The 26,040-nt window shown below is 44.8% G+C and overlaps 2 protein-coding genes across 4 annotated transcripts in view; one reads left to right on the top strand and one right to left on the bottom strand.

Moving 5' to 3' along the window:
• Positions 1-10,724, bottom strand: part of LOC144479378 (uncharacterized) — a 116,811-nt gene extending 106,087 nt beyond the window's left edge. The window contains exons 1-2 of the mRNA XM_078197998.1: positions 10,386-10,724; positions 1,902-2,003 (exon numbers count right to left, since the gene is read on the bottom strand). Of these exons, the coding sequence (XP_078054124.1) occupies positions 1,902-2,003; positions 10,386-10,470 (187 nt within the window). The 5' untranslated portion in view covers positions 10,471-10,724. The remainder of the gene's footprint in view (positions 1-1,901; positions 2,004-10,385) is intronic.
• A 685-nt stretch (positions 10,725-11,409) lies between these two features.
• Positions 11,410-26,040, top strand: part of c26h19orf44 (chromosome 26 C19orf44 homolog) — a 43,606-nt gene continuing 28,975 nt past the window's right edge. For 2 of the 3 annotated variants that reach the window (XR_013495528.1, XM_078198068.1), the window contains exon 1: positions 22,689-22,792. The gene's annotated coding sequence lies outside the window, so the exon portion shown is untranslated. Of the gene's footprint in view, positions 11,534-22,688; positions 22,793-26,040 lie in introns of those variants that run through there. The other variant, XM_078198069.1, reaches the window with a different exon arrangement.

Here is a 26,040-nt window from a genome sequence, read left to right as displayed (position 1 = left end):
GCAAAATGACAAATGTAAAAAGAGCACACGACTCAGTTTTTAATAATTAGGCTATGCAGTAGTTTAATTCTCTCAAACAAGCTGAATCATAAGGATGTTTATAGCAGTGCTGCAAACTCCAATGACATGGTAAGGTGCTCTGCTGTGACATCACACACAAGGGAAACTAGACCAAATGTAGTCCATAGATAAAGGGTTTGGAATAATTTGGAATGCGTGGCACACTCAACCCAATAATTTTTTAAGACATAAATTCTGTCTTTTTCCTAAATATTTCCTCAATAGTTTGGATAGTGCAGCCCCCCCACTGGCAGAAAGGTGTAATTACTGTGTCACAAGTTCACATAAGCAGTTGCCATTATAAACACAGACCTAAGAATTTTTCATGCAAAAAGATGAGGGTAAGAGCATGAACAAAAGATGTTTAGCATACAATACAGATATCCACATTTTTATGCTTTTGCACTATATTGGCACAGTGGACAGAAAAGGCTCATGCTATAGCCACATATGGGATACAGCCAGCAAACAGCTATTACTACAAACAAAACGGCATGTTTAAATTTAAACTTTAAATTTCAAAGCTCACAAATAACAAGGACAAGACAGTTGGAGCCACCTGTTTAAGAACATGAAACTATATTTCTGGTGTTCAGCCCATTTATAGGAATTAAAAATGCAAATATACACTCGTTACTTCCCAGTTCCTCTAAAAACTTCCTGTTCTGGAGTTGCACGTGTGGCTGACTGACAAGGCCCTACTTTTATGACATTCAATGATCAGGAGGTATGCAGGCAAGAATCAAAGTATTGCCTCAAGAGTCTGCACAGAAGTGCAAGAATCAAATCTGTATGCAAAACAGAACTTCAGTAAGAAATAATGCAAATGAAACAAGAAATCTGAATCTTAAGTGATCTTCCATATGAACCAAAGCCATTACAAGTAACTGGTTGGGCGTACACACAATCCCTCACCCAACCCATTTCTCAACAAGGGTATCAGGGAGATACGCAGAGCACAAGAAAATCCCATCCTTGATATTGCAGATAGCTGTTCTACGAAGCGACTGAAATCCCATCTCCAGAAGGGAGGAGGAGAATAAAGACAATATGCCGTCATTTATTGAGTAATTGCTATTTACAAAACAGCACCGACAGAGGCCTGAGACTAAAGAACCAACCTGTTGTTCCCATCCATTACACTTTCAGGTCCTAAAATTTGTCCTAAAGCTCCAACACTGACCTAATTATAGAAACTACACTAGCCGAAAAGTTCACACACACATACCAGCACCCACCCCCTCACCACACTGTAACCACCCCCCCTCCCCCCAAGACCACACTGCAACTCCACTGCCTCCCCTCCCCTCACCCCCCAGCCCGCACCAGCACTTCTGTTTCTGGTTATTAAGTGATCCTTGCTACAAAGTGCATCAATGTGGATGCTGGCAAGAAGTGGAACAGACTTGGCTGCAATTCTCCAGCCCCCCCCAGCTCAATATGAAATAGATGATCGATTTCCTCTCACTAGCATCAAACAAATATCACCAAAGGACAGCAGGACTCAGCTGAAACTGTATCTCAGTTGCCAATTACTTTAGAAAGAAAAACAGAAAATTGAGGGGACAAAAAAAAAGTCACCGCTAACAAGAAAGAAAATTATAACTTTAAAGTTATAGTTGCATAAATAAGGGAAGCTAGGAGTCGTCTTTGAAGGGCTATTGCCAGGATACTAGTTACATACATACGAGTTACAGTATTATTACTGAGGATCTAGGTGTACTTATATGAAATAAAATTGAGACCAAATCAAATCAGCCCAGAGATTAGCAATGAAGTTCAACAGATCTGCAGAAAGCATCTAACATCTTCAAACAAACGTTATACAAGGGACAACCTACCTTTGTCTTTCTCCGCATCTCCATAAAATTTTCCAGCTGATAGTTTGAACCTGCCATAGTCTGATTTATGCTTGGATTCAATCCATCGGCTCTCCCAGGCATCTGAAATCAGAAATGATGGGGGGGGGGGGGGGGGGGGGGGGAAGGTGGTGGGGAAATCCATTAGTCCGAGTATAGTACTTATTTTTCTGCTATAGTAAATTCAATATCAGTTGAGCAGTAAATTCAGCTGAAGGAAGGATTGATGTGCCATTCACCCTCCCAGGATATGGCAAAGCTCTTTATAGCCAAAGTATTTCTAAAGTGTGGTCATTTTTGGCATGTAGAAAATCTGTGCGTAACTTCTGACAGACATCAAAGAACAAAGAAATCAATGAGATAATCCCAGATGCTCTGCTTTCAATGATGTTGGACAACAGATAAATATTGACCAGGGTTGATGGGCAAACTGACCATGGCATTCAAAAGGAATCTGGTACCAGTAAGGGATGGTATAGTCAGGGAAATAGATACTGTTCCCTGCATCCATGACTACGACTTCCAAAGGGTGTGTTGCCCACCAGGTGCCAGAGTTAAAAACATCTCACAGCTGGAAATGAACTTGAAGTGGAGGGCAGCGGGGGAGGATCCAGTTGCAATGGTCCACATAGGAACCAATGACATACGTGGAGGTTTATTGTGCTGTATTGTTCTTTGTTCTTTGTGGAACTAGAAAAAGTGTTCTGCTGAGAGAGAGTTTGAACAGATAGGGTCCAAATTAAATTGAAGAACCTCAAAAAGGTAATCTCTTGATTATGTGACCCACGCGTCAGATTAGAGAATTAAAACACTTGGCTCAAAAAACTGTGAGGGACAAAGGGATTTTGATTCAAGGGACACTGGCACCAGTACTGGGGAAAGAGAAGTTGTTCCACTGAGATGGGCTCCACTTAAACTGGCTTGGGATCATTGTCCTGGTGAAACATATAACTAGGGCTGTGGATCGGGCTTTAAACTAAAAAGAGGAGTGGGGGAAAAGAGGTCAGATGAAAGGAGATTTAGAAATATAAATTGAAAAGTCAAGGCAAAAAGCTGTGTGGAGATTGGGGTTAAAAACAAGCAGATTGAGATAGGAGGAGTTTGACAGTAATAGAGCATTAAAGAAGAAACTCCATGCAAAGAAAAGTAGTAACGAAGGAAAATTAAAGGTTTATCTGCTCAAAGCATTCGTAATAAGATAGATTAACCAGTGGCACAAATGGAGGTAAATGTTTCAGATCTAATCATCATTGCATAGACATGGTTACAAAGTGACCTTTCCTTTATTTCGACTTCTCATATGACACTGGGGTCACCACAATGCTGCTTCATCACTTTCATATCAACTATCAATTTCTTTGGATTTAACAGGTGGTTTTACAGCTGGACACACTTCCTGCCGCTGGAACCAGCACCAATAATTGCTGGCTTGCCTGCACCAAGAGCTGGGTCCTGGATACAAAGCAACTCTTATTCAGAAACAGATATTCCGTGGCACACAACATTTTGAAAACACGTATTGGAAGAGGGGCAACCCTGGTAGTAAAGAATGACGCTAGGACAGTGCTAAGAAAGAATCTTGGCTCAGATCAGGAAATAGGATCAGCATGGGTAAAGATTAGGAATGAAAAAAAGAGTAAAAAAGGAAGTGAATGTTTGTGGATGGGATGCCAAGCAAGAGTGCTGCTTTGTCCTGGATGGTGTCAAGCTCGAGTGTTGTTGGAGTGGCACTCATCCAGGCAAGTGGAGCGTGTTCCATCTCATTCCTGACTTGTGCCTTGTAGGTGGCGGACAGGCATTGGGGAGAAATGGAGTGGAGTCATTCACTGCAGATCTTAGCTTCTGACCTGCTCTTGTAACCACAGTATTTATATGGCTAGTCCAGTTCAGTTTCTGGTGAATGGTAACCGCCCCTTCCCCCCCCCCCCCCCCCCCAGAATGTTGGGAGTGGGGGATTCAGTAATGATAATGCCATTGAATGTGAAAGGATGGTAGTTAGTTTCACTCTTGTTGGAGATGCTCCTTTCCTAGCACAAAATGTAACTTGCCAATCAGCCCAAGCCCTGTCTTGCTTCGTGTGGAAACAGATTGCTTCATAGTCTGAGGAGTCACAAATTGTGCTGAACATTTGTGCAATCATCTGCAAACATCCCAATTTCCTAACAGTGGGTGTACCTACACCACATGAATTGCAGTGGTTCAAGAAGGCAACTCACCAGAACCTTCTCGATGGGCATTAAATGCTGGCCTAGCCAGCAATACCCACATCCCCTGAAAGAATGAAAAGAATTTCTGACTTTATGATGGAAGGAAGATAATTGATGAAGCAGCTGAAGATGGCTGGGACCAGAATACTAGTCTGAGAAACTCTTGTATTCATATGCTGGGACGAAGATGATTGGCCTCAAGTAACCACTGACACTGCTAATCCCCCCATGTCCCTCAGTGAGTTTACATTGCACATCGCCTCACAAAAAACTGCATTCGTATAGTTTAACTTCCTTAGTGCGAGTTGCGACTCCAACTAGTGGAAATTTGCCCCCTAATTCCCATTGATTCTAAATTTTGCTGGGGCTCATTGATGACATACTAAAATCAAATCAAAAAAAGCACTGATGTCAAGGACAGTCACTCTCATCTTACCTAAAGTTCAGTACGATTATCCATGTTTGGACTAATGCTGTATTCAGTAACCCTGGTGGAATCCAAATTAAGCATCAGTGAGCGGGTTATTTCTAACCAAGTACTGCTTGGTAGCACTGTGGACCACACCTTCCATCACTTAACTGATGGGACGATAATTGGCCACATTGGATTTGTCCTACATTTTTCTGGGAAGAACATACCTGGGCAATTTACCACATTGCCAGATAGATGCCAGTGTTGTAGCTATGCTGGAACAGCTTGGCGAGGTGACATGGCAAATTCTGCAGCGCAAGTCACCAGAACTAATTCCAGAATATCCTCAGGGTCCACAGCCTCCGCAGTATCCAGTGCCTTCTGCCATTTCTTAATATACCTGGAGTGAATCAAATTGGCTGAAGACTGGCAGCTGTGAGACCTTGGAAGGAGGCCAAGATGGATCATCCACTCTACACTTCTATCTGAAGATAGCTACAAATGGGTCAACCTTTTCTTTTGTATGGATGTGCTGGACTCCCCCATCATTGAGGATGGGGATATTTATGGAACCTCCTCCTCCAGTTGTTTGTGTAATTGTCCACCACCATTCACAACTGGATGTGGCAGGACTACAGAGCTTGATCTGATCTGTTGGTTGCGGGATCGCTTACTGCTTCTATTGTTTGGCACACAAGCAGTCTGGTGTTGTAGTTTCACCAGACTGACACTTCATTCTTAGGTTTGATGGATGCTGTTCCTATTGTGCACCCCCCCCGCCCCCGCATTCCCCCGGATTCCCCCGGCATGATGGTAATGATAGAGTGGGGGTATGCCGGACCATTAAATTACAGGTTTGGTAGAATACAGTTCTGCTGCTGCCCATGGTGCCTTATGGACGCCTGGTTTAGAGTTGCTAGATCTGTTCTAAATCTATCCTGTTTAGCATGGTGGCAGTGCCACATAAGACGGAAGGTATACTCAGTGTGAAAATGGGAAGTCGAGGACAAGGTTAAGTGGGTTTTTTTCCCCCTTGTTGGTTTCCTCAGCAATACCATAGACCCAGTCTAGCAACCACATCCTTTAGGATTACCAGTCAGTGCCGGTGCTACCGATCCATTCTGGCTGATGGGCATTGAAGACCCCAGCTAGAGTACATTCTGTGGCCTTGTCACACCGAGTGCTTCTTCCAAATGATATTCAACATGGAGAGCCAACTGATTCATCAACTAAGAGTGGAGAGTTGGTACATGGTCGTCAGCAAGCCCATGTTTCACCTGGTGCCATGAGACTTCATGGAGTTTAGAGTCGATACCTTGGGCAACTCCCAGCCGACTGTATACCACCGTGCCCCCACCTTTGGTGGCTTGGTCTTGCTGGTAGGACAGGACATACCCAGGGATGGTGATGGTGGGTGTCTGGGGCATTGCCTGTAAGAGCAGTTTGGTAGCCATATTTAAGGAAGATATATTTGTTCTGATGAACAAGCCTCATTAGCTAATATCCGAGAGAAGAGGGTTGCACAGATTAAACAATTCAGTCCAGCGTGGGCTACAGTCTGTAGGCATCTCCACATCATGCTCTATGATGACAGGCTGAGTAAATTAGGCCCATTGTCTCTGGAGTTTGAGTGGTGATCTAATTGAAACATTCAAGATTATGAAGGGGTTTGACAGGATAGTCACAGAGATTGTTTCCCCTGGCTGGGGAATCTGGAACTTGGGGCCACAAGTGTCTAGATAAGTGGATGCCTCTGTATGGCTTAAACACCAGTCTCTAATGTTATCCAATACTGACAAAAGGACGTCAACCTGAAATGATAACTCTGTTTCTCTGTCCACCAGTGCTGCCCTATATGCTGACTATTTCCAATATTTTCTGTTTGTATTTCTACCAAGCATATATTTGCTGTTCACTACACATTACTTCAGTTCTAACAAGAGTGTGTTAATTAATCCGATGTCTCTGTTTAATACAGAGCCCCTGCCATCATTTCTGACTGGGGTTTCAAATACAGAATAGTCACAAATATGGGAAACTGCTGACTGGTTTGATGACCCCTTATCTATTAGGCACACAACTAGGTTTGAGAAGTTGTATTGCAAGCCAACAATTCCAGTTGGAAGTGCATAGATGAGTGTCTTTTGTCAGTGAACTACTTATCTCGTAATAGAAGGCAGCCAAGATACTCACAACAATGTACTGTTAATATCAGCTAGGCTGTTCCAGGAAAGCTGCCAGGCACTCATTGTTTCAAAATATTTTAATCATCCCCCTCCACGGTCACGCTGCTGTGCTCACCTCCCAAACCCGGAACTTACTAGAAGTAAACTCTGTCTCAGCCAAGAGAAGGCAATTTTATTTAATTCTGCACCTGTTGTTGGCCGATCACAGGTGGCGTGCCAGTGAAGCATCAAAAATATATCAGTCAGGCTTCCCACGCTGGACTGAATTGTCTAACCTGTGCAACATCTGACCTGGGAGTGTTTACACAGTATAGAGGAAGCTACACAGACCATCCTAATCTATACACACATTTTCTCAACAAGCCATTGACACATTATTGACAGTCCAGCGTATGTCAAGCTAATCTGGAAGAACTTCAAGATGGAGGGCCAACAGGGAGTGATTGCTTCACTGCTCCACTCACTCATACGTGGATGAGGGATGGCGTTATGGGAATGATCAGAAGTCTTGGAATTCTTCACAAGGTGAACAGATGGATCTAGGACTTTTTGTTCTCACTGACCTCTTGGCCATACCCAAAATGAGAAAGCTCTGAAAATACCCCTGAAAAGTAAGTTAGCAACTTCACAGCCTGCTTAGGTTTTTCTTCTTGTATTGTGGTTTTATTTTTTCACATTAAACAACACAGTTAAATTGCAATCTTTAATTTGCTCCTTCCGATCTATTAAGATGAACTGATCTGACCAAGATTATTATTTTAATATTGTGGTCAAAAAGACCGGTTCCTGTCCATTGGTTTTATTTCCGTCTGACTGTCACTGAGTGTGATTTGTTCTATGCCACTGTGTCTATTTTTTAAATGCATGTTGTTTGTTTAAATTTGGGGGACAATTGATCGAGATAACGAAATTCAAAAGGGCACCCACATCCCATAAATTTAAAAAAAACAAATTCCCCAAACTCCTCATGTTTAAACATCAATTGTCAGTTCACAAACTCCTGGATTTTGAAATTTCCTGACAATGAGACATGTGGGTGCCCATTAGAAGTGGATCCCAGTCTGTATAGCTTTATACTATATTACATTGTATTCTTGATGAAGTAGCAACATTTTTAGTAGAGGACAAATGGAAATGCCTTAAATTAGGAAATGATGCATGATATACATATTCAAGATCAGCAAGCTCAGATGAAACAAGAAAGACGCTAAATGCAAAAGCAACCAACAGGGAAACGTAGTTCAGTAGAACAATTGTAGAACATGCAGGAAGATATTGAAAGGTAATTAGAAGTTAAAAGTTAAAAGAGACACTTGAAAGTTAGCAGTATGGAGGTGAAGTAGAAGATGAACATGAATTGGTAAATGTTCTGCCCCAAAGTATTCACAACTGAAGATACAAGCAACATCTCCAAAAAGGAAGCCAAGGCTGAAATTGAGATTAGAAACCAAAACTTCTGGAGAGTTTGTGACTTGGTTGAAACTATATTAAAAAATGACACAGAGCCAGAGCTCAAATGATGATTCCAGTGGTGTAACACAGACAGGCTCAAGATTACAGAGGCTAGATCCAGAAGCAAATATTCTGTTGCTGCAGCTGCATCCACTTCTTGAAGATAACACTGGTGAATCTATACCATCCAGCAGTTGTAAGCAGAACTCGGGTGGTTCTGGAGACATGTGCTGTTTTGGTACGGACTGTGACCATGCACTCAGGTTGGTTGTGCACTGCTGTTGGCTGGGAATCAGGCTAAATCCGGAAGATGTACTGAAATTCATTGTGAAGCAGGCAAAGTTTTGAAGAAATTTATGACTGTGATTGATGACATTTTCATGGCACGTGGGCGTCACTGGCTGGGCCCAGCATTTATTGCCCATCCCTAAATGCCCCCCATTTCCGAGGGCATTTAAGAGTCATCCACATTGCTGTGGATCTGGAGTCACATGTAGGCCAGACTAGGCAAGGATGGCAGGTTTCCTTCCCTAAAGGACATTACAAGTTGAATGAACTGTCAAGCCAATTCAGAATCTGACTCAATTGTATCTGCTATTTAAGTGTAATTTATACTTAATAATCAATTTGCTGTTAACTATTACAGGTTTTAGAGTATAGATAGTTGCCTAGTATAAAATACACCATTCGCTTTGACTCTTGTTTATTAAAATATTTTGTTTAAACCATGGAATCTTGTGGCTTCATAATTTCAGTAAATAACTGGGATTTTGGATTTCTTCCTCTTTAAAAAAATTACTTGGCTGATATCATAACAGTGCAGATTTAAAGATAGGTTAGGGAGGTAGAGTGGAGTGTTGGCAACATACAAATAGAATCTGACCCCATGACTTCCAATGACAATGCCATTGAATAACATGTAGATCAGGAAGGGGAGGGAGGGGTCAAGGAGGGGGAATTCCAGAGACAGCATTAGATGTAGCTGTACCTTGGATCTCCCAATCTCTGTAATCCCCTCAAGCCCTACAAACCTCCAAGATGTCTCAAACTCTGGCCTCTTTCACATCTCCGAAATAATCACTCAACATTGGTTGTTGTGCCTTCAAGCAGCCCGGATTTCATCTCTTAAACCTCTACTTCTTTCTCCACTTTTAAAACATCCCATAAAAATTGAAATATTTGACCAAGCTTTTGCTTATCCTAATATTTTTGTGTCAAATTTTGTTTAATAGTGCGAATGAAGCACCCTGGGACATGTTGCAATGTTAAAGAAAGTATTTCATTTGGCTCCTTTCATAACCTCAGGAAATGCCATGGCACTTTTGGAGGCAAAGTACTTTTGAAGTGTAGTCACTGTTGTAGGATGCAATATATAAATGCAGGTTACAGGGAAGAGAAATGGGTTCTAGGTGAAAGAATCAAGAATGACCAAATAGTTCTCCTCATATAGAATTACCATGCAATCTTTGTGAATATAACAGCCAGTGCGATTTGTTCATCATCACAATGTCAGTGGAGCTTTACTGTGTACAAGTCACAGCAGTCACAATTCCAAAGCACTTTGGAACACCCTGAGGTTGTGAAATTCAATTAGACAAATTCCAGTCTTTTCCTTTTGGTGTACAGAGTTTGAAGTTCTGTTGTGTTAGGAGAGAATGCAAGGTCAGGTGTTAGCAACGACAACAGAATTAAACCAAAACGCCAAAGATCCGACTTCCAAAGAAAGTAGTCTTCATGGAGCTCCTCCCCAAGATTCACAACTCATCGCAGTACTTCCCCTGGACTCAGCAGGATAACAGGCAGCAAGCTCGCCATATTTTGCCAAGCCCAAGTGGATAACATGGGCTCTCAGATCTGCATTACTGATCAGATAAATTCTTGGGACGAAAAAACTCGACATCTCCCCACCCCTGCTACCATGAAACATAGTTTCAGTGGAAAGGTTAAATGGTCCAGAAAATCATGCACAATGAGATTAAGGAAACCACGCTATTTAGAAAAGAGAGCACAACAACAAGACAAGGTCTCCATCCTCAGAATTAATGAATAATGACTGGCGAGTTATGAGTTACCAGGATGAAAAGAGCTGGTTAAGGAGATTTCAGTACAGGGAGCCGGTTATGTTAGTCAAGGAGAAGGAATTTAGTTGCAGAAGAGTAATTGCAGGCAAGTCACTGTTTTGCAAACCCAGCAGGTTTATCAATCTCACCTCCGTCTGCGAATTGCTCGGTGAAATGGACGGTGGGCTGGACATTGGCGGCCGCAGAGCAGAGCAGCAGAAGCGGGAGCAGCATCTCTGTGAGTCCCGGGCTGGGGAATAGAGCTGTGTGAGCGGCGAGGCAAGCCCAGAGCAGCAGCGGCAACAAGAGCGCTGACTCCCGGCTTGAACAGTCTAGCTCAACCCTTTCTCTCCACACGGCTTCAAACCATTGGCCACAGACAGCAGCAAATCAGCTCCAAACACGTTCTTCCGTCTTCCGAGTTCCTGGATAGTTCCAGGCAGCACCTTCTGATCCAGTCTAACTGGACTTTGTGTACATGGCGCTTCTTTTTTTGTAACATACCAGAATGGCTAAAGCAGACATTTGAGAATGAATTATTAGAAAGTCCAGGCCAGCTCAATATAAATTAAGTTTAAATTAGTAAAGAGAGTATAATTATCCGGGTGGCAGAATTATAATGGAGATTCTAAATATCAGAACAGATGTAGTGCCAACATTTGTATTCGGATTATTTGATTGGGCAATTATCAAGCAGGAAATTTAGTTACAAACCATTTGATACAGTATAGTTCACAGAACAATGGAATGCAGGCTCGAAACTATTGATACTCCACGATGTTCCTGATCTCCACTTTATACAGACACCCGATTCTGATGGACATAAATAGCCACATTTGACTAATCTCTTTTTTTGGGGGGGGAGGTCACCATCTTGCTGCTATTCCCTAATTTTTATTAATGATCTGGGCAGTTGTGTTGGGGAATAGAATAGAATCCCTGCAGTGCAGAAGAAGGCCGTTCAGCCCATCGAGCCCGCACCTACAACAATCTCACCAAGGCCTTATCCCCATAATCCTACATATTTACCCTGCTAATCCCCCTGACTGTGAGGGACAATTTAACATGGCCAATCACCTAACCCGAACATCTTTGGACTGTGGAAGGAAACCGGAGCACCCAGAAGAAACCCAAGCAGACACTAGGAGAATGTGCAAACTCCACACAGATGGTTGCCCAAGGCTGGAATCACACCTGGGTCCCTGGCACTGTGAGGCAGCGGTGCTAACCACTGTGCCGCCCTTCCTGGGAGGTCTTACTTTGTTAAAGGTGCTATATAAACACAAGTTGTTGTCGGGTAAGACAGCACAATCAAATGCAAAACGGTTTTGATGTGTTAGAGGAATGCTAGACCAGAATGGCACATATTTAGATATCAGTATATTGATTTGCATGAATTGCAGTGTTCAATATAGAATACATGTATCAGGAATAACACAGACAGGTTGAGAAAGAAGAGAGTCACTGATGGGTCATGGCCAATGTAGAGAAACAGTATTGCTGATGGGATATTCAGTTGCATTAATAGCTAATTAATTAATAGTTGCATTAATTCAATATTGATCAAAAGGCCCCATTTTGACATCATGGAATGGTGCATGGAAGAAAGGAAGTCATGATGCTCCAGTTAATTCGATAGTTTGTCAAAACACAGGCACTGTGGGCTGAATGGTTGCCTTCTGTGTTGTAGGATTTAACTTTGTATCTTCAACCACTTATTCTTGACAGTGCTTGACCCAACTACGGGATCAGTTAGCTTTCATCCACCCTGGCCCATTCTTTTCATAATGTAAACACCTTTTTCATACTGTCTGATAATTTATGTTTTAACCAAGTCATAGAAATCATAGAAACCATAGAAACCCTACAGTGCAGAAGGAGGCCATTCGGCCCATCGAGTCTGCACCGACCACAATCCCACCCAGGCCCTACCCCCACATATTTTACCCGCTAATCCCTCTAACCTACGCATCCCAGGACTCTAAGGGGCAATTTTTTTTAACCTGGCCAATCAACCTAACCCGCACATCTTTGGACAAGTATTTCTTAATCATTAGGCCTGTCTCCAGCCTATTTTATGGTTATGATAGAATTATTCATATAAATCTTTTTGCACCCAAGCCATCACACCCTGCCTAAAACGTCCCACCAGGAATTGAAAACATTATTCCCACTGAGGCTGAACCTTTTTTAAAACAAATATTCCCAGGAGGAAAAACAGTTCAGACCAATATTATTACTTCCCCCTTTTATTGATGTTCCATTTTAAAGTATACAAGTATTCAGACAAGTATTCTTATTTTCCCATTTTACTGTATTGTCCTTCAGGTTTTAGTGGGGATGCAGAAAAGATTTACAGGAACGATTCCGGGGATGTGGGACTTCTGTTATGTGGATAGATTGGAGAAGCTGTGTTTGTTCTCCTTAGAGAAATTTGAGAGCAGACTTGATAGAGGTGTTCAAAATCATGAGGGATCTAGATAGAGAGAAACTGTTCCTATTGGTGGAAAGATTGAGAACCACAGGACACTGATCTTAGGTGAATGACAAAAGAACCAATGATATCATGAAAAACCATTTTACACAGTGAATCTGGAAGGCACTGCCTCAGAGTGGTGGAGGCAAATTCAGTTGTGAGTTGTAAAATGGAAGTGGACCACCTGAAGAGAAAAATAATTGCAGGGCTGTGGGGAAAGGGTGGAGGACAGGGTGAGTTGCTCTTGCATAGAGTCTGCACTGACACCATGGGCCAAATAGCCTACTTCTGTGCTGTAACCATTCGATATTCTAACCCACATTCATCTGTTATTCACATGGCAAAACAATCAATCATTGTTCAAAATAATTGCAGGTGAGGAAAATCATAAATAGAAACGGAAAATGTTGGAAAATCTCAGCAGGTCATGCAACATCCGTAGACGAGTTCGACCCTTGATCAGATCTTCATAATTGACAATGAATACTACCATAGACTCAAGAACAGTTTCTTCCCTGCTGTCATCAAACTTTTGAATGGTCCCACCATATATTAAGCTCATTTTTCTCTTCACCCTACCTCTAACTGCAACACTATATTCTGCACTCTATCCATTTCCTTTTCCTCTATGTACATAAATTATATGTTTTGACTGTATAGCACGCAAGAAACAATACTTTTCATTGCATCCCAGTATAAGATGTTGAGAGGTATTGATAGAGTGGATTCTCAGAGGCTTTTACCCAAGGCTGAAATGGTTGCCACAAGAGGTCACAGGTTTAGGGTGCTGGGGTGTAGGTACAGAGGAGATGTTAGGGGTAAGTTTTTCACTCAGAGGGTGGTGGGTGCGTGGAATCGGCTGCCGGTAGTGGTGGTAGAGGCGGATTCGATAGGGTCTTTTAAGAGACTTTTGGATAAGTTCATGGAAGTTAGTAAGATAGAGGGTTATAGGTAAGCCTAGTAGGTAGGGACATGTTCGGCGCAACTTATGGGCCGAAGGGCCTGTTTGTGTTGTAGCTTTTCTATGTTCTATGTGACAATAAATAAAATAAAATCCAGGCATCCACCAATACAGAACACCTGTTGAAAAGAAAATTTCCTGAGTTTATCCAATCTACTCACATAACTTTGGCAGATTCCTAGGGAAGAAGTGGCAATTTTTAGCCATTACCCTAGAGAAGAGGGACCATCTTTCACAGTTGCAACATGAGATGGAGAGAACCTCTGGTGAAGTTCCGGGCATAAGGATTCTTGCGCTGTTGCTTTGGGAGACACTGTAACAATTAGCATTTGTTTTTGTTTGATGGGAGGTGAGTGTCACTGGCAAGCCCAGCATTGGTTGCTCATCCCTAACTGTGCTGATGGTGGTGAGCTAACTTCTTGAACTGCTGCAGTCCATCTGGTGCAGTTACGCCCACACTTACGAAGGGAGTTACAGGATTTTGACCCAGTAAAGGAATGGCAATACAGAAACATAGAAAATAAGAACAGGAAGTAGGCTATTTGGCCCTTTGAGCCTGTTATTCATTTAACATGATCATGGCTGATCTTTATCTTGATGCCATACTCCAGTGCTCTCTCCATACCCCTTAACACTTTTGGAGTGTAGAAATCTATTTCCTTCTTAAATATATTCAGTCATTTGGCTTCCACAGACTTCTGTGGTGGAGAATTCCATATGTTGACCACTTATGAAGAAATTACTCCTCATCTCAGTCCTAAATGGCCAATACCATATACTGAAACTGTGACCCCTTGTTTGAGACCCTCCAGACAGAGGAAACAACATCCCTGCATCAAGTCACTCCGGCCCTGACAATTTTATATGTTTCAATTAGATCCCCTCTCATTCTTCAAAATTGCAATGAATACAGGTCCAGTCAACCCAATCTCTCCTCATACCACAATCCTGCTGTCCCAGGAATCAGTCTGGTGAATCTTTGCTGCACTCCTTTTAGATAAGGAAACCAAAACTGTGCACAATACTCCAGGTGTGGTCTCACCAAGGCCTTGTACAGCTGCAGTAAGGCATCCTTGCTCCTGTACTCAAGTCCTCTTGCAATATAGTTCCAAGTCATTGCAAGAAATAGAAATGTGTAACTAAAAGAAGAGAGTAGCTTCTGGCCACATGCTCCCAACCATAAACCTGGAGGAATTAACATTAACAATGGGCTGAGAGATAATGATGGACATGGATCAGAGAGAAGCATTAAAGACAGAGGCAAGTTAGCTTTTCAGCAGATTGAATGCAGCAAATACCTCAAGACAGATGAAAACCTCAAGAAGAATTTGGGAGTTTTAAAGGTTGTTGGAAATTGAATTGAGGGCCATTTTTCTGTAGTCAGTCCACACTCCAATCTGTGCAAGATCCATCCCAGATACAATTGGTTTGTAATCCCACATGCGCCCAGTTCTGGTCGCCACACTACCGGAAGGACGTGGAGGCTTTAGAGAGAGTGCAGAGGAGGTTTACCAGGATGTTGCCTGGTATGGAAGGGCTTAGTTATGAGGAGAGATTGGGTAAACTGGGGTTGTTCTCACTGGAAAGACAGAGGATGAGGGGTGACCTAATAGAGGTGTATAAAATTATGAAAGGCATAGATAGGGTGAACGGTGGGAAGCTTTTTCCCAGATCGGTGGTGACGTTCACGAGGGGTCATAGGTTCAAGGTGAGGGGGGGAGGTTTAACACAGATATCAGAAGGACGTATTTTACACAGAGGGTGGTGGGGGCCTGGAATGCACTGCCGGGTAAGGTGGTGGAGGCGGACACACTGGGAACGTTTAAGACTTATCTAGATAGCCACATGAACGGAGTGGGAATGGAGGGATACAAAAGAATGGTCTAGTTTGGACCAGGGAGCGGCACGGGCTTGGAGGGCCGAAGGGCCTGTTCCTGTGCTGTATTGTTCTTTGTTCTTTATGACTGGCAAGCCTATACTGTTCACATCACATGGTTACAAAATGTTCTATAACTTATCATCATTGACCATCAAATGTGGCACTGTTACATGCAGAAATTCTGTCAATCATACTAGTCATTTTCAGAAACATTTCAACCCTGACTCTGGCTTGCAACTTCTGTATGCCGGTGAGCAGAATGTCACAAGTAATACTGTTGAAAATAAATAGTTAAATCTTACTGATACCCATCTCCCCTCCCAGCAATCTTGTTCAAAAACAGTCGGCCAAAGCTTCTTTTCTACCTCTCACCATGTTGGTTAAGTTGCTATTTCTTGCAAAGAGAAAGCTGACCTTCTAAGTTCACCTTTTTTCTCTGATTCTAATCTTGATCTTGACAAGAAACAACTCCATTGGATCATTAAACCACAAAGTTTTAACTCTTATCTTTTAGAACCTCCATTCTTGACTAAAATATCTCTGACCCTGTTGTGATTCTTGTCATGAGAATGTGAGAATCTAAACCTAATACCAGCAATTCAGTATATCCTGTTCCAGGTTATCCTTTCCATTGGGAAATCTGCTCGATTTCATCCTAAATCCATGTCAGTATATCTCTTTTTACTCTTCCTACTATTGCCTTATTATCCTAATGTCTTTGTTGTTCTTTGTCTGTATTTTTGAAAATGCAGAAGCTGCTAACTCTCAAGTTATCCATCACCTTGAATGTTTGTATTTGGTATCTGTTGCTGTTCAATTGGCATTTCTTTTCAAGATTATGCATCTCTAACTATGTTTTGAGCACTATGATCCATTTGCAATTTGTCTGGACATCTCCGATGCATTTGACAGGGTTTGGAACTGCTCTCTTTCAAACAGATTATCATTATATCTATTAGAGCGGTTAGGCCCATTGAGAAAAATTGAAGGCTGGGACACCCTTTCTGGTTGTATCTCAGCTTGGTATGGCTCCTGCTCTGACCAAGACCGCAAGAAACTACAAAAGGTCGTGAATGTAGTACAGTCCATTACGCAAACCAGCCTCCTATCCATTGACTCCATCTACACTTCCCACTGCCATGGAAAAGCAGCCAGCATAATCAAGGACCCCACGCATCCCGGACATATTCTTTTCCACCTTTTTCCATCCGGAAAAAGATACAAAAGTCTGAGAATATGTACCAACCGATTCAAGAACAGTGTCTTCCCTGCTGCCATCAGACTTTTGAATAGACCTGCCTTATATTAAGCTGATCTTTCTCTACACCCTAGCTACACCCTAGCTATGACTGTAACACTATATTCTGTCCCCTCTTCTTTCCTTCTCCCCTATTAACTCTATGAACGGTATGTTTTGTCTGTATAGCACACAAGAAACAATACTTTTCACTGTATCTCAGCACATGTGACAATAATAAATCAAATCAAATCCTTTCTCTAGAAAAGAGAAGACTGGGGATTGGGTGGAGGCATGACCTGATTTTGATATTTAACATGAGGGGAGGGTTCGATAAGGGGGACTGATGCGCGTCAATGAGCACATGGAATCAAGGCTTTAGTATTGAAGGCTTTAATACAGTAACAATGAAACTACTAACACGAATACACCAGTTCAGACTGAAGGGGTCCTGCCGGAGCAGGGGGTCTTATACCCTGCCACCGGAGGCGGGACCCCACTGGAATGTGCCATGGTAACACTTATAACAGGTAAACACCCTAACCCAACAACATAGTACAACCCCCACAGTAATAACACCCTAGCCCAACAGTAACATGGTAACAAACCCCAGTGGTGAACCAACGATGGTTCACCACATTCACCCCTCCTTTAGGAACAAAAGGTGGCGGGGTGGACGAAAACAGACAATAACAAAAAAAAAAAATCACAGGATTCACAAGTCCAGACGGTCTGGAGGACCGCACCGACGCTGCGATCTCCTCAACACCGGTTGCGAAAACGGAGCAGGTGCTTGTAGTGGCTCTCTCCAAGTAACGTGTGGCTGTCCCCTCAAGGACTCCCGGGCCGGCCGGCCCTGGTGAGGCGATGGTGCAGGGGATCCTGGAACGTTTGGTGGTAGTGGTGGTGGTGGTGATGATGGTGGCGCCGATCTCCGAGTCTCAGGCAAGCTGTACATGGGAGTAAAAGTGTTATGCACTGGTCCCGGTGCTGACCGCGCCACGTCTGGGGAAGTAATGAGGAGTAGTGGATTTGTGACTGGGGGAATAGGAGCAACAGGGGTTGCTACGTCCCCTGCGGGCGCCAGGTCTCTAATAGAGACAGTGTCCTCTCGCCCGTCAGGATATGCCACATAGGCATACTGAGGGTTGGCGTGGAGGAGTTGGACCGGTTCGACCAAGGGGTCGGACTTGCGAGCCCTCACATGGCGCCGCAGAAGGACGGGTCCTGGGTACGTCAACCAGGCTGGCAATGAGGTCCCCGAGGACGACTTCCGAGGGAATGAGAACATCCTCTCGTGGGGAGTAGCATTGGTTGCCGTACACAGGAGGGAGCGGATAGCATGGAGCGCATTTGGAAGGACCTCCTGCCAACGGGAGACTGGAAGGCCCCTGGATCTCAGTGCCAGTAGGACAGCCTTCCAGACTGTAGCATTCTCCCTTTCCACCTGTCCGTTACCCCTAGGGTTGTAGCTCGTGGTTCTACTAGAGGCAATCCCGAATGAGAGCAGGAATTGCCTCAAGTCGTTGCTCATGAACGACGAGCCCCTGTCGCTATGAATGTAGCAGGGGTACCCGAACAGGGTAAAAAGTTCACTGAAAACCTTGATGACGGTGGCAGTTGACGTGTCCGCACAGGGGAAAACAAATGGAAACCGGGAATATTCGTCTATTATATTGAGAAAATAGACATTCCGGTCCGTTGAGGGAAGGGGGCCCTTAAAATCCACACTCAGCCTCTCAAAAGGGCGAGTGGCCTTGACCAAATGTGCCCGGTCTGGTCGATAAAAGTGTGGTTTGCATTCTGCGCAAATCCGACAGCTTCTAGTTACTGACCTGACCTCCTCCACCGAGTAGGGCAGGTTGCGGGCTTTGATGAAGTGGTAGAGTCTGGTGACTCCAGGATGACACAGATCATTGTGGAGAGCCTTCAAGCGGTCCTCCTGCATGATGGCGCATGTTCCACGCGAGAGGGCATCCGAGGGCTCATTGAGCTTCCCTGGACGATACATAATATCGTAATTATAGGTGGAGAGCTCAATTCTCCACCGCAAGATCTTATCGTTCTTGATCTTGCCCCTCTGCGTGTTATTGAACATAAACGCCACGGATCGTTGATCCGTGATCAGGGTGAACCGCTTACCTGCCAGGTAATGGCGCCAGTGTCTGACTGCCTCCACAATGGCCTGAGCCTCCTTTTCCACCGCTGAGTGCCGAATCTCTGGGCCTTGAAGGGTGCGGGAAAAAAACGCGACGGGCCTGCCTGCCTGGTTTAGTGTGGCGGCTAGGGCGAAGTCAGATGCATCACTCTCCACCTGGAAAGGGATGGATTCATCCACCGCGTGCATCGTGGCTTTCGAGATGTCGCTTTTCAAAACCTTGAAGGCCAATTGGGCCTCCGGCGTAAGTGGGAAGGTCGTGGACTTAATGAGCGGACGAGCTTTGTCCGCGTAGTTGGGGACCCACTGTGCATAATACGAAAAGAACCCGAGGCATCTCCTCAGTGCTTTCGTGCTAGCGGGCAAGGGAAGTTCAGTGAGTGGGCGCATACGGTCTGGATCAGGGCCAATGACCCCGTTTTCCACCACGTATCCGAGGATGGCTAACTTACGCGTACGGAATACGCACTTCTCCCTGTTATAGGTCAGATTCAGGCGAGATGCAGTGCGCAGAAAGTGTTGGAGATTCGTGTCGTGGTCCTGCTGGTCATGGCCGCAGATGGTGACGTTATCCAGGTACGGGAAGGTAGCCCGCAACCCATTCTGGTCCACCATTCGGTCCATAGCACGCTGGAAGACCGAGACCCCATTGGTGACACCAAATGGAACCCTGAGGAATTGGTATAGACGACCATCCGCCTCAAAGGCCGTATATTGTCGGTCCTCTGGGCGGATGGGGAGTTGATGGTAGGCGGACTTAAGGTCTATGGTAGAAAACACTCGGTACTGCGCAATCTGATTGACCATATCAGAAATGCGCGGGAGAGGATACGCATCCAGCTGCGTGTATCTATTAATGGTCTGACTATAGTCGATGACCATCCGAGGTTTGTTCCCGCTTTTGACTACCACGACCTGCGCTCTCCACGGACTAGCACTGGCCTGTATGATCCCTTCCTTGAGGAGCCGCTGAACCTCAGATCTAATAAAGATCCGGTCCTCAGCGCTGTAACGCCTACTTTTAGTAGCGATGGGCTTGCAGCCAGGTACCAGATTTTTAAAAAGGGATGGTGTCGTGATCTTCAGGATGGATAGATTGCACGCGGGGCGCTTTGGGCAATTTGGAGGCTGCGGCTGGTTCCCTACTGCCAGTGAAGGGAGTGGCCCACCGTACTGTAGGATCACACTCTTCATGTGGACCATAAAGTTTAGTCCGAGGATAATTGGCGCGCAAAGGTGAGGTAGCACAAGGAGCCTGTATTGCTCGTAAACTGTGCCCTGTACCTCAAGAGTTACCATACATCGTCCTTGGATCGGTTCAGACCGGGACTGTGATGCCATGGAAATTGTCTGTTTGGCAGGGAGAACCCGGAGTCCACACCTTTTAGCAGTTTCAGGGTGTATGAAACTTTCGGTGCTCCCACTGTCAAACAGACAATTCACAGTTCTGCCACTAACCTTTACCTCCATCATAGAATGTTCCAGTCTGTAATGCCTGGTCTGATCCAGAGAGATCGACGCCACCGTTGGCCCCTGGGCGTCACTGCATGCTGCCGATGTGGATGCTGAGGACCCCTGCTGGTCGCTCCTAGTCGTCGTGGACCATGATGGCCGCCCCCATGAATCGCACGTGGGCGAGGGCGCCAAGCGCAGCGACTCCTGGTGGTCTTCCTCCTCCTCTGTTTGCCATGATGGCGCCGTCCTGAGATCGCACGTGGTCGGACCTCGTGGGTACTGCAACGCCGAAAGAGATGGTCTCCGTTCTGGAGGGTTACAAACTGCACTGCCGTTTTTAGGTTTGGACCTGCAGACTTTGCCGTAGTGGCCTTTTTTACCGCACTGGCTGCAGATTGCCATTCTTGCCGGACACTGTTGCCGTGGATGCTTGGCCCCACCGCAAAAATAGCATCGCTGGCCACCTGGAGCTGCCGCCGTCGTCGAATCGATCTGGGAGCGCGGGTTCGCGGGGCGAGGAGGGAGCAGAGCTTGCTCCAACCACGTTGACTGCACGTGGTCCTCGGGGTACAGCGCCAAGCTCTTCGACGCCGCCTCCAACCTCGCGGCCATCCCCATTGCCTGGGTCAAGTTGAGTTTCCCCTTTTCTAGTAATTTAAGCCTGATGTACGAGGACCCTACCCCTGCTACGAACGCGTCTCGGGCGAGGTCGTACATGTACTGCTCGGCGGAGACGTCCTTACAGTCGCAACCCCTGGCCAGCTGCAGGAGCTCATTGGCATAATCCTCTATGGTTTCGCCCGACTGCCGACGTCGTGTAGCGAGGAGGTAACGAGCATGTATCTCGTTGGGTGGCGTAATGTACCTATTCTTTAGGAGCTCGACGGCACCCTGGTAAGTGGGAGCTGCACAAATGGCTAGGTAAATCGTGTCGCTTACCCTCGCGTGGAGGACCTGGAGTCTATCACTGTCTGTAGTGATAGCTACCGAGGCTGCCAGGTAGTCCTCAAAGCACTTCCACCAATGGTCGAATGTGTTAGCTGCACCGACCGCACGTGGGTCCAGTGTCAGACGATCCGGTTTTAGAATCTGTTCCATACTCTCTGTTTACTGTATTAAATTGATGCGCGTCAATGAGCACATGGAATCAAGGCTTTAGTATTGAAGGCTTTAATACAGTAACAATGAAACTACTAACACGAATACACCAGTTCAGACTGAAGGGGTCCTGCCGGAGCAGGGGGTCTTATACCCTGCCACCGGAGGCGGGACCCCACTGGAATGTGCCATGGTAACACTTATAACAGGTAAACACTCTAACCCAACAACATAGTACAACCCCCACAGTAATAACACCCTAGCCCAACAGTAACATGGTAACAAACCCCAGTGGTGAACCAACGATGGTTCACCACAGGGACACAAAAGATCTTTTCAAATGTGGCAGAAACCAAAAAAGGTATTGTAAATTTACAATAATAACTAATAACTCCAGTAGGGAATTCAGGGGAAACTTCTTTACTCAGAGTTGTTAGCATATGGAAGTTGCAATAAAGAGTAGTTGAGGCAAGTAGCAGTGGCACATTTAAGGTAAGGCTCGATGGAGACATGAGGAAGAAAGGAATTGTAGATTATGTCGAACAGGTTAGGTGAAGAGGGATATGGGAAGAGACTCGTGTGGAGCATAAACTCGCATGAACCATTTGAGACCAGTGGCCCAAGACGGATTATGACATTGCCAAGGTTCTTAATCAATGAGGAAAAAGGAGAGACACGGGTTTTTAATCCAGGGAAGCAGACATTCAGAAAAGTGACTTTAAAAAAAGCAAACAAGATAGTTAAGGTTATACTGAGGCTTCACCTGAAGCAATTTGTTGAAAGCCATCTGGGCCATTTGGCTAAGGTGAAGCTCAGATCAAGCCCGGGAGCGGGTGTAATGCCTCACCCTGTCAGCTTGCATGTTGTTTGATTCAGACCAAGGTGGGAGGTATGGCCTGTCTTGTCAGCTTGGATCAGTTCTGAATTGGATTTCTGATCGGGAATAAAATGCCAAAAGATAACAAAAAAAAAGACAACAAGCTCCTGTTATAGCACTGTGAGTAACACTTTAAAAGGCAATATCTTCTCCAATTATTATTGTAACAAAGGTTATCGTGAGGCAATATTTACTGAGTGCTGGAGCCAGATAGATGGCGCTGTGCCGCCAGGGAGCAGGCGACACCGGAACCCCGAGCCCGGGGAACACCGGCACCCGGACCCTCAGCCCGGGGAACACCGGCACCCGGACCCCTCACCGGGAACACTGGGTAACCAGGCAACGCCGGAAGTGTGGTCCGCCAGCGGCAGCCGGTTCTGTTTTAAGAGTTTGGGCCGTTTGATTGGATTAAAAGGTAAATGTGAAGAGTTTATTTATGAAGCACAAACACACCGCGGGTCTGGCAGCGGAGAGAGCAGCGTTCATATCCCCCCCCAAAGCCCTCTGCACACAGACTAGCTGATAATCTGTGTGCTTCCAGCACTTTCTGCCTCAGATTTCTGCAACCGGCAGTCTTTTTAAAAAAAAGGCAAAGTCTTGCATTTATATAGTGCCTTTCACCACCACTCGATGTCCCAAAAGACTCGGCCGTCAATGGAGTATTTTGAAGTCTTGTTACTGTTGTAGGATAGGTGGCAGCCAATTTGCACACAGCAAGATCCCACAAACAACAACATGATGACCAGATAATCTGTTTTTGTGATGTTGATTGAGGGATAAACATCAGCCAGGACACTGGGGATAAAACTCCTGCTTTTCTTCAAAATCTATGGGATCTTTTACCTCTACATGAGAGGACAGTTTAACATCATTCAAAAGATAATACCTTTGAGAGTGCGGCATTCCCTCAGAACTGCACTAAAGTGTCAATATAGATTTTTGTGTTCAACTCCAAACGTGGGACTTAAACCCACACCTTTCGGACTCAGATGAGAGTGCTACCCACTGAGTCACAGCTGACACCTTTATTAACATTCCTGTACATTTGTTGGTCTCAACCTTTTTTATTATAAGTGTCACTTAATTCCATTTCAGCATGGAGAAAACAACCCACAAAATGCATTAGTTCAGCAGTCCCACCACTCCAGTGATGAATAGGAATGGGCAGTTAAGCCATTAACAGGAGGAGGCTGCACAAACATTCCCATCCTCAATGATTGGGAGCCCAGCACATCCATTGAAAAGACAGAACTGAAACATTTGCAAACATTTTCAGCCAAACAGATCATCCATCCCAGCCTCCTCCGGAGGTTCCCTGCATCACAGATGCCAGTCTTCAGCCAATTTGATTAATTCCATGTGAAACTTCTGGGCATTGGAGACAGCAAAGGTTATTGTTAAAATCAGGTCAGAAATTCCAAGGTGTTTTAAGAAGTCAGCCCAGATCATAAGTACTTTGAAGTTTGGTATGGGTAAGCATAAGATGTTTCACTCCAGGTATGATTCAAACAACCCACTAGGGAGTTTTTATCAAACAAAGTTAATTTAAGATTACAGTTAACACATTGAAAGAAAATTAGCAATAACTTTTGCAGTTACAAAACACAGCCATGATATATAAATCTTAACAGCTCAAAGTACTGTTCCAACCAAACAAACATTCTTACAAACAAATATCCCGGTTTTGGTTTAGCACATAAACTAAGTATTCTCCCTGGAAAGACGGAGGATGAGGGGAGACTTAATAGAGGTGTGTAAAATTATGAAAAACATAGATAGGGTGAACGGTGGGAAGCTTTTCCCCAGGTCGGTGGTGACGTTCACGAGGGGTCATAGGTTCAAGGTGAAGGGGGGGAGGTTTAACACAGATATCAGAAGGACATATTTTACACAGAGGGTGGTGGGGGCCTGGAATGCGCTGCCAGGCAAGGTGGTGGAGGCGGACACACTGGGAACGTTTAAGACTTATCTAGACAGCCATATGAACGGAGTGGGAATGGAGGGATACAAAAGAATGGTCTAGTTTGGACCAGGGAGCGGCACGGGCTTGGAGGGCCAAAGGGCCTGTTCCTGTGCTGTTTTGTTCTTTGTATGTTCACATGATGCTGGATCTTGCAGCATTCCAACCCCCTCTGTGATTTGCTCCTTTGGATGGTGAGTTGAAAACACTGATATCTTCTGGCCCTGGAACTTTCAGCTGACTTTGGCTCTAGTTGCGAGGTAACCTGCCACCAAGAGCTAAGTTTCCAATACCAGGGAGAGAGACAGAAATAATTTTCAGTCTGGAGCCCAACAGCTTCTAACTAAACTGAAAATCATTCTTGGATTTTCCCTGTGAAGGAACCACCTGACCTTGACCTGTCAATCAGTCGCAAACCAGACAATTCAAAATGGTTGAAAACTCCTGGACATTACATTAATAGAACATATAACATAGAATAGAACATAGAACAGTACAGCACAGAACAGGCCCTTCGGCCCACGATGTTGTGCCGAGCTTTATCTGAAACCAAGATCAAGCTATCCCACTCCCTATCATCCTGGTGTGCTCCATGTGCCTATCCAATAACCGCTTAAATGTTCCTCAAGTGTCTGACTCCACTATCACTGCAGGCAGTCCATTCCACACCCCAACCACTCTCTGCGTAAAGAACCTACCTCTGATATCCTTCCTATATCTCCCACCACGAACCCTATAGTTATGCCCCCTTGTAATAGCTCCATCCACCTGAGGAAATAGTCTTTGAACGTTCACTCTATCTATCCCCTTCATCATTTTATAAACCTCTATTAAGTCTCCCCTCAGCCTCCTCCGCTCCAGAGAGAACAGTCCTAGCTCCCTCAACCTTTCCTCATAAGACCTACCCTCCAAACCAGGCAGCATCCTGGTAAATCTCCTCTGCACTCTTTCCAGTGCTTCCACATCCTTCTTATAGTGAGGTGACCAGAACTGCACACAATATTCCAAATGTGGTCTCACCAAGGTCCTGTACAGTTGCAGCATAACCCCACGGCTCTTAAACTCCAACCCCCTGTTAATAAAAGCTAACACACTATAGGCCTTCTTCACAGCTCTATCCACTTGACTGGCAACCTTTAGAGATCTGTGGATATGGACCCCAAGATCTCTCTGTTCCTCCACAGTCTTCAGAACCCTACCTTTGACCCTGTAATCCACATTTAAATTAGTCCTACCAAAATGAATCACCTCACATTTATCAGGGTTAAACTCCATTTGCCATTTTTCAGCCCAGCTTTGCATCCTATCTATGTCTCTTTGCAGCCTACAACAGCCCTCCACCTCATCCACTACTCCACCAATCTTGGTGTCATCAGCAAATTTACTGATCCACCCTTCAGCCCCCTCCTCTAAGTCATTAATAAAAATCACAGAGAGCAGAGGACCAAACACTGATCCCTGTGGCACTCCGCTAGCAACCTGCCTCCAGTCCGAAAACTTTCCATCCACCACCACCCTCTGTCTTCGATCAGATACAGTCAGAAGTTTAACAACACCAGGTTAAAGTCCAACAGGTTTATTTGGTAGCAAAAGCCACACAAGCTTTTGGAGCTCTAAGCCCCTTCTTCAGGTGAGTGGGAATTCTGTTCACAAACAGAGCATATAAAGACACAGACTCAATTTACATGAATAATGGTTGGAAT

Source organism: Mustelus asterias, chromosome 26 (genome assembly GCF_964213995.1).
Source record: "Mustelus asterias chromosome 26, sMusAst1.hap1.1, whole genome shotgun sequence".
NCBI lineage: Eukaryota > Metazoa > Chordata > Chondrichthyes > Carcharhiniformes > Triakidae > Mustelus > Mustelus asterias.
This window is presented reverse-complemented; position numbering and strand designations above follow the sequence as displayed.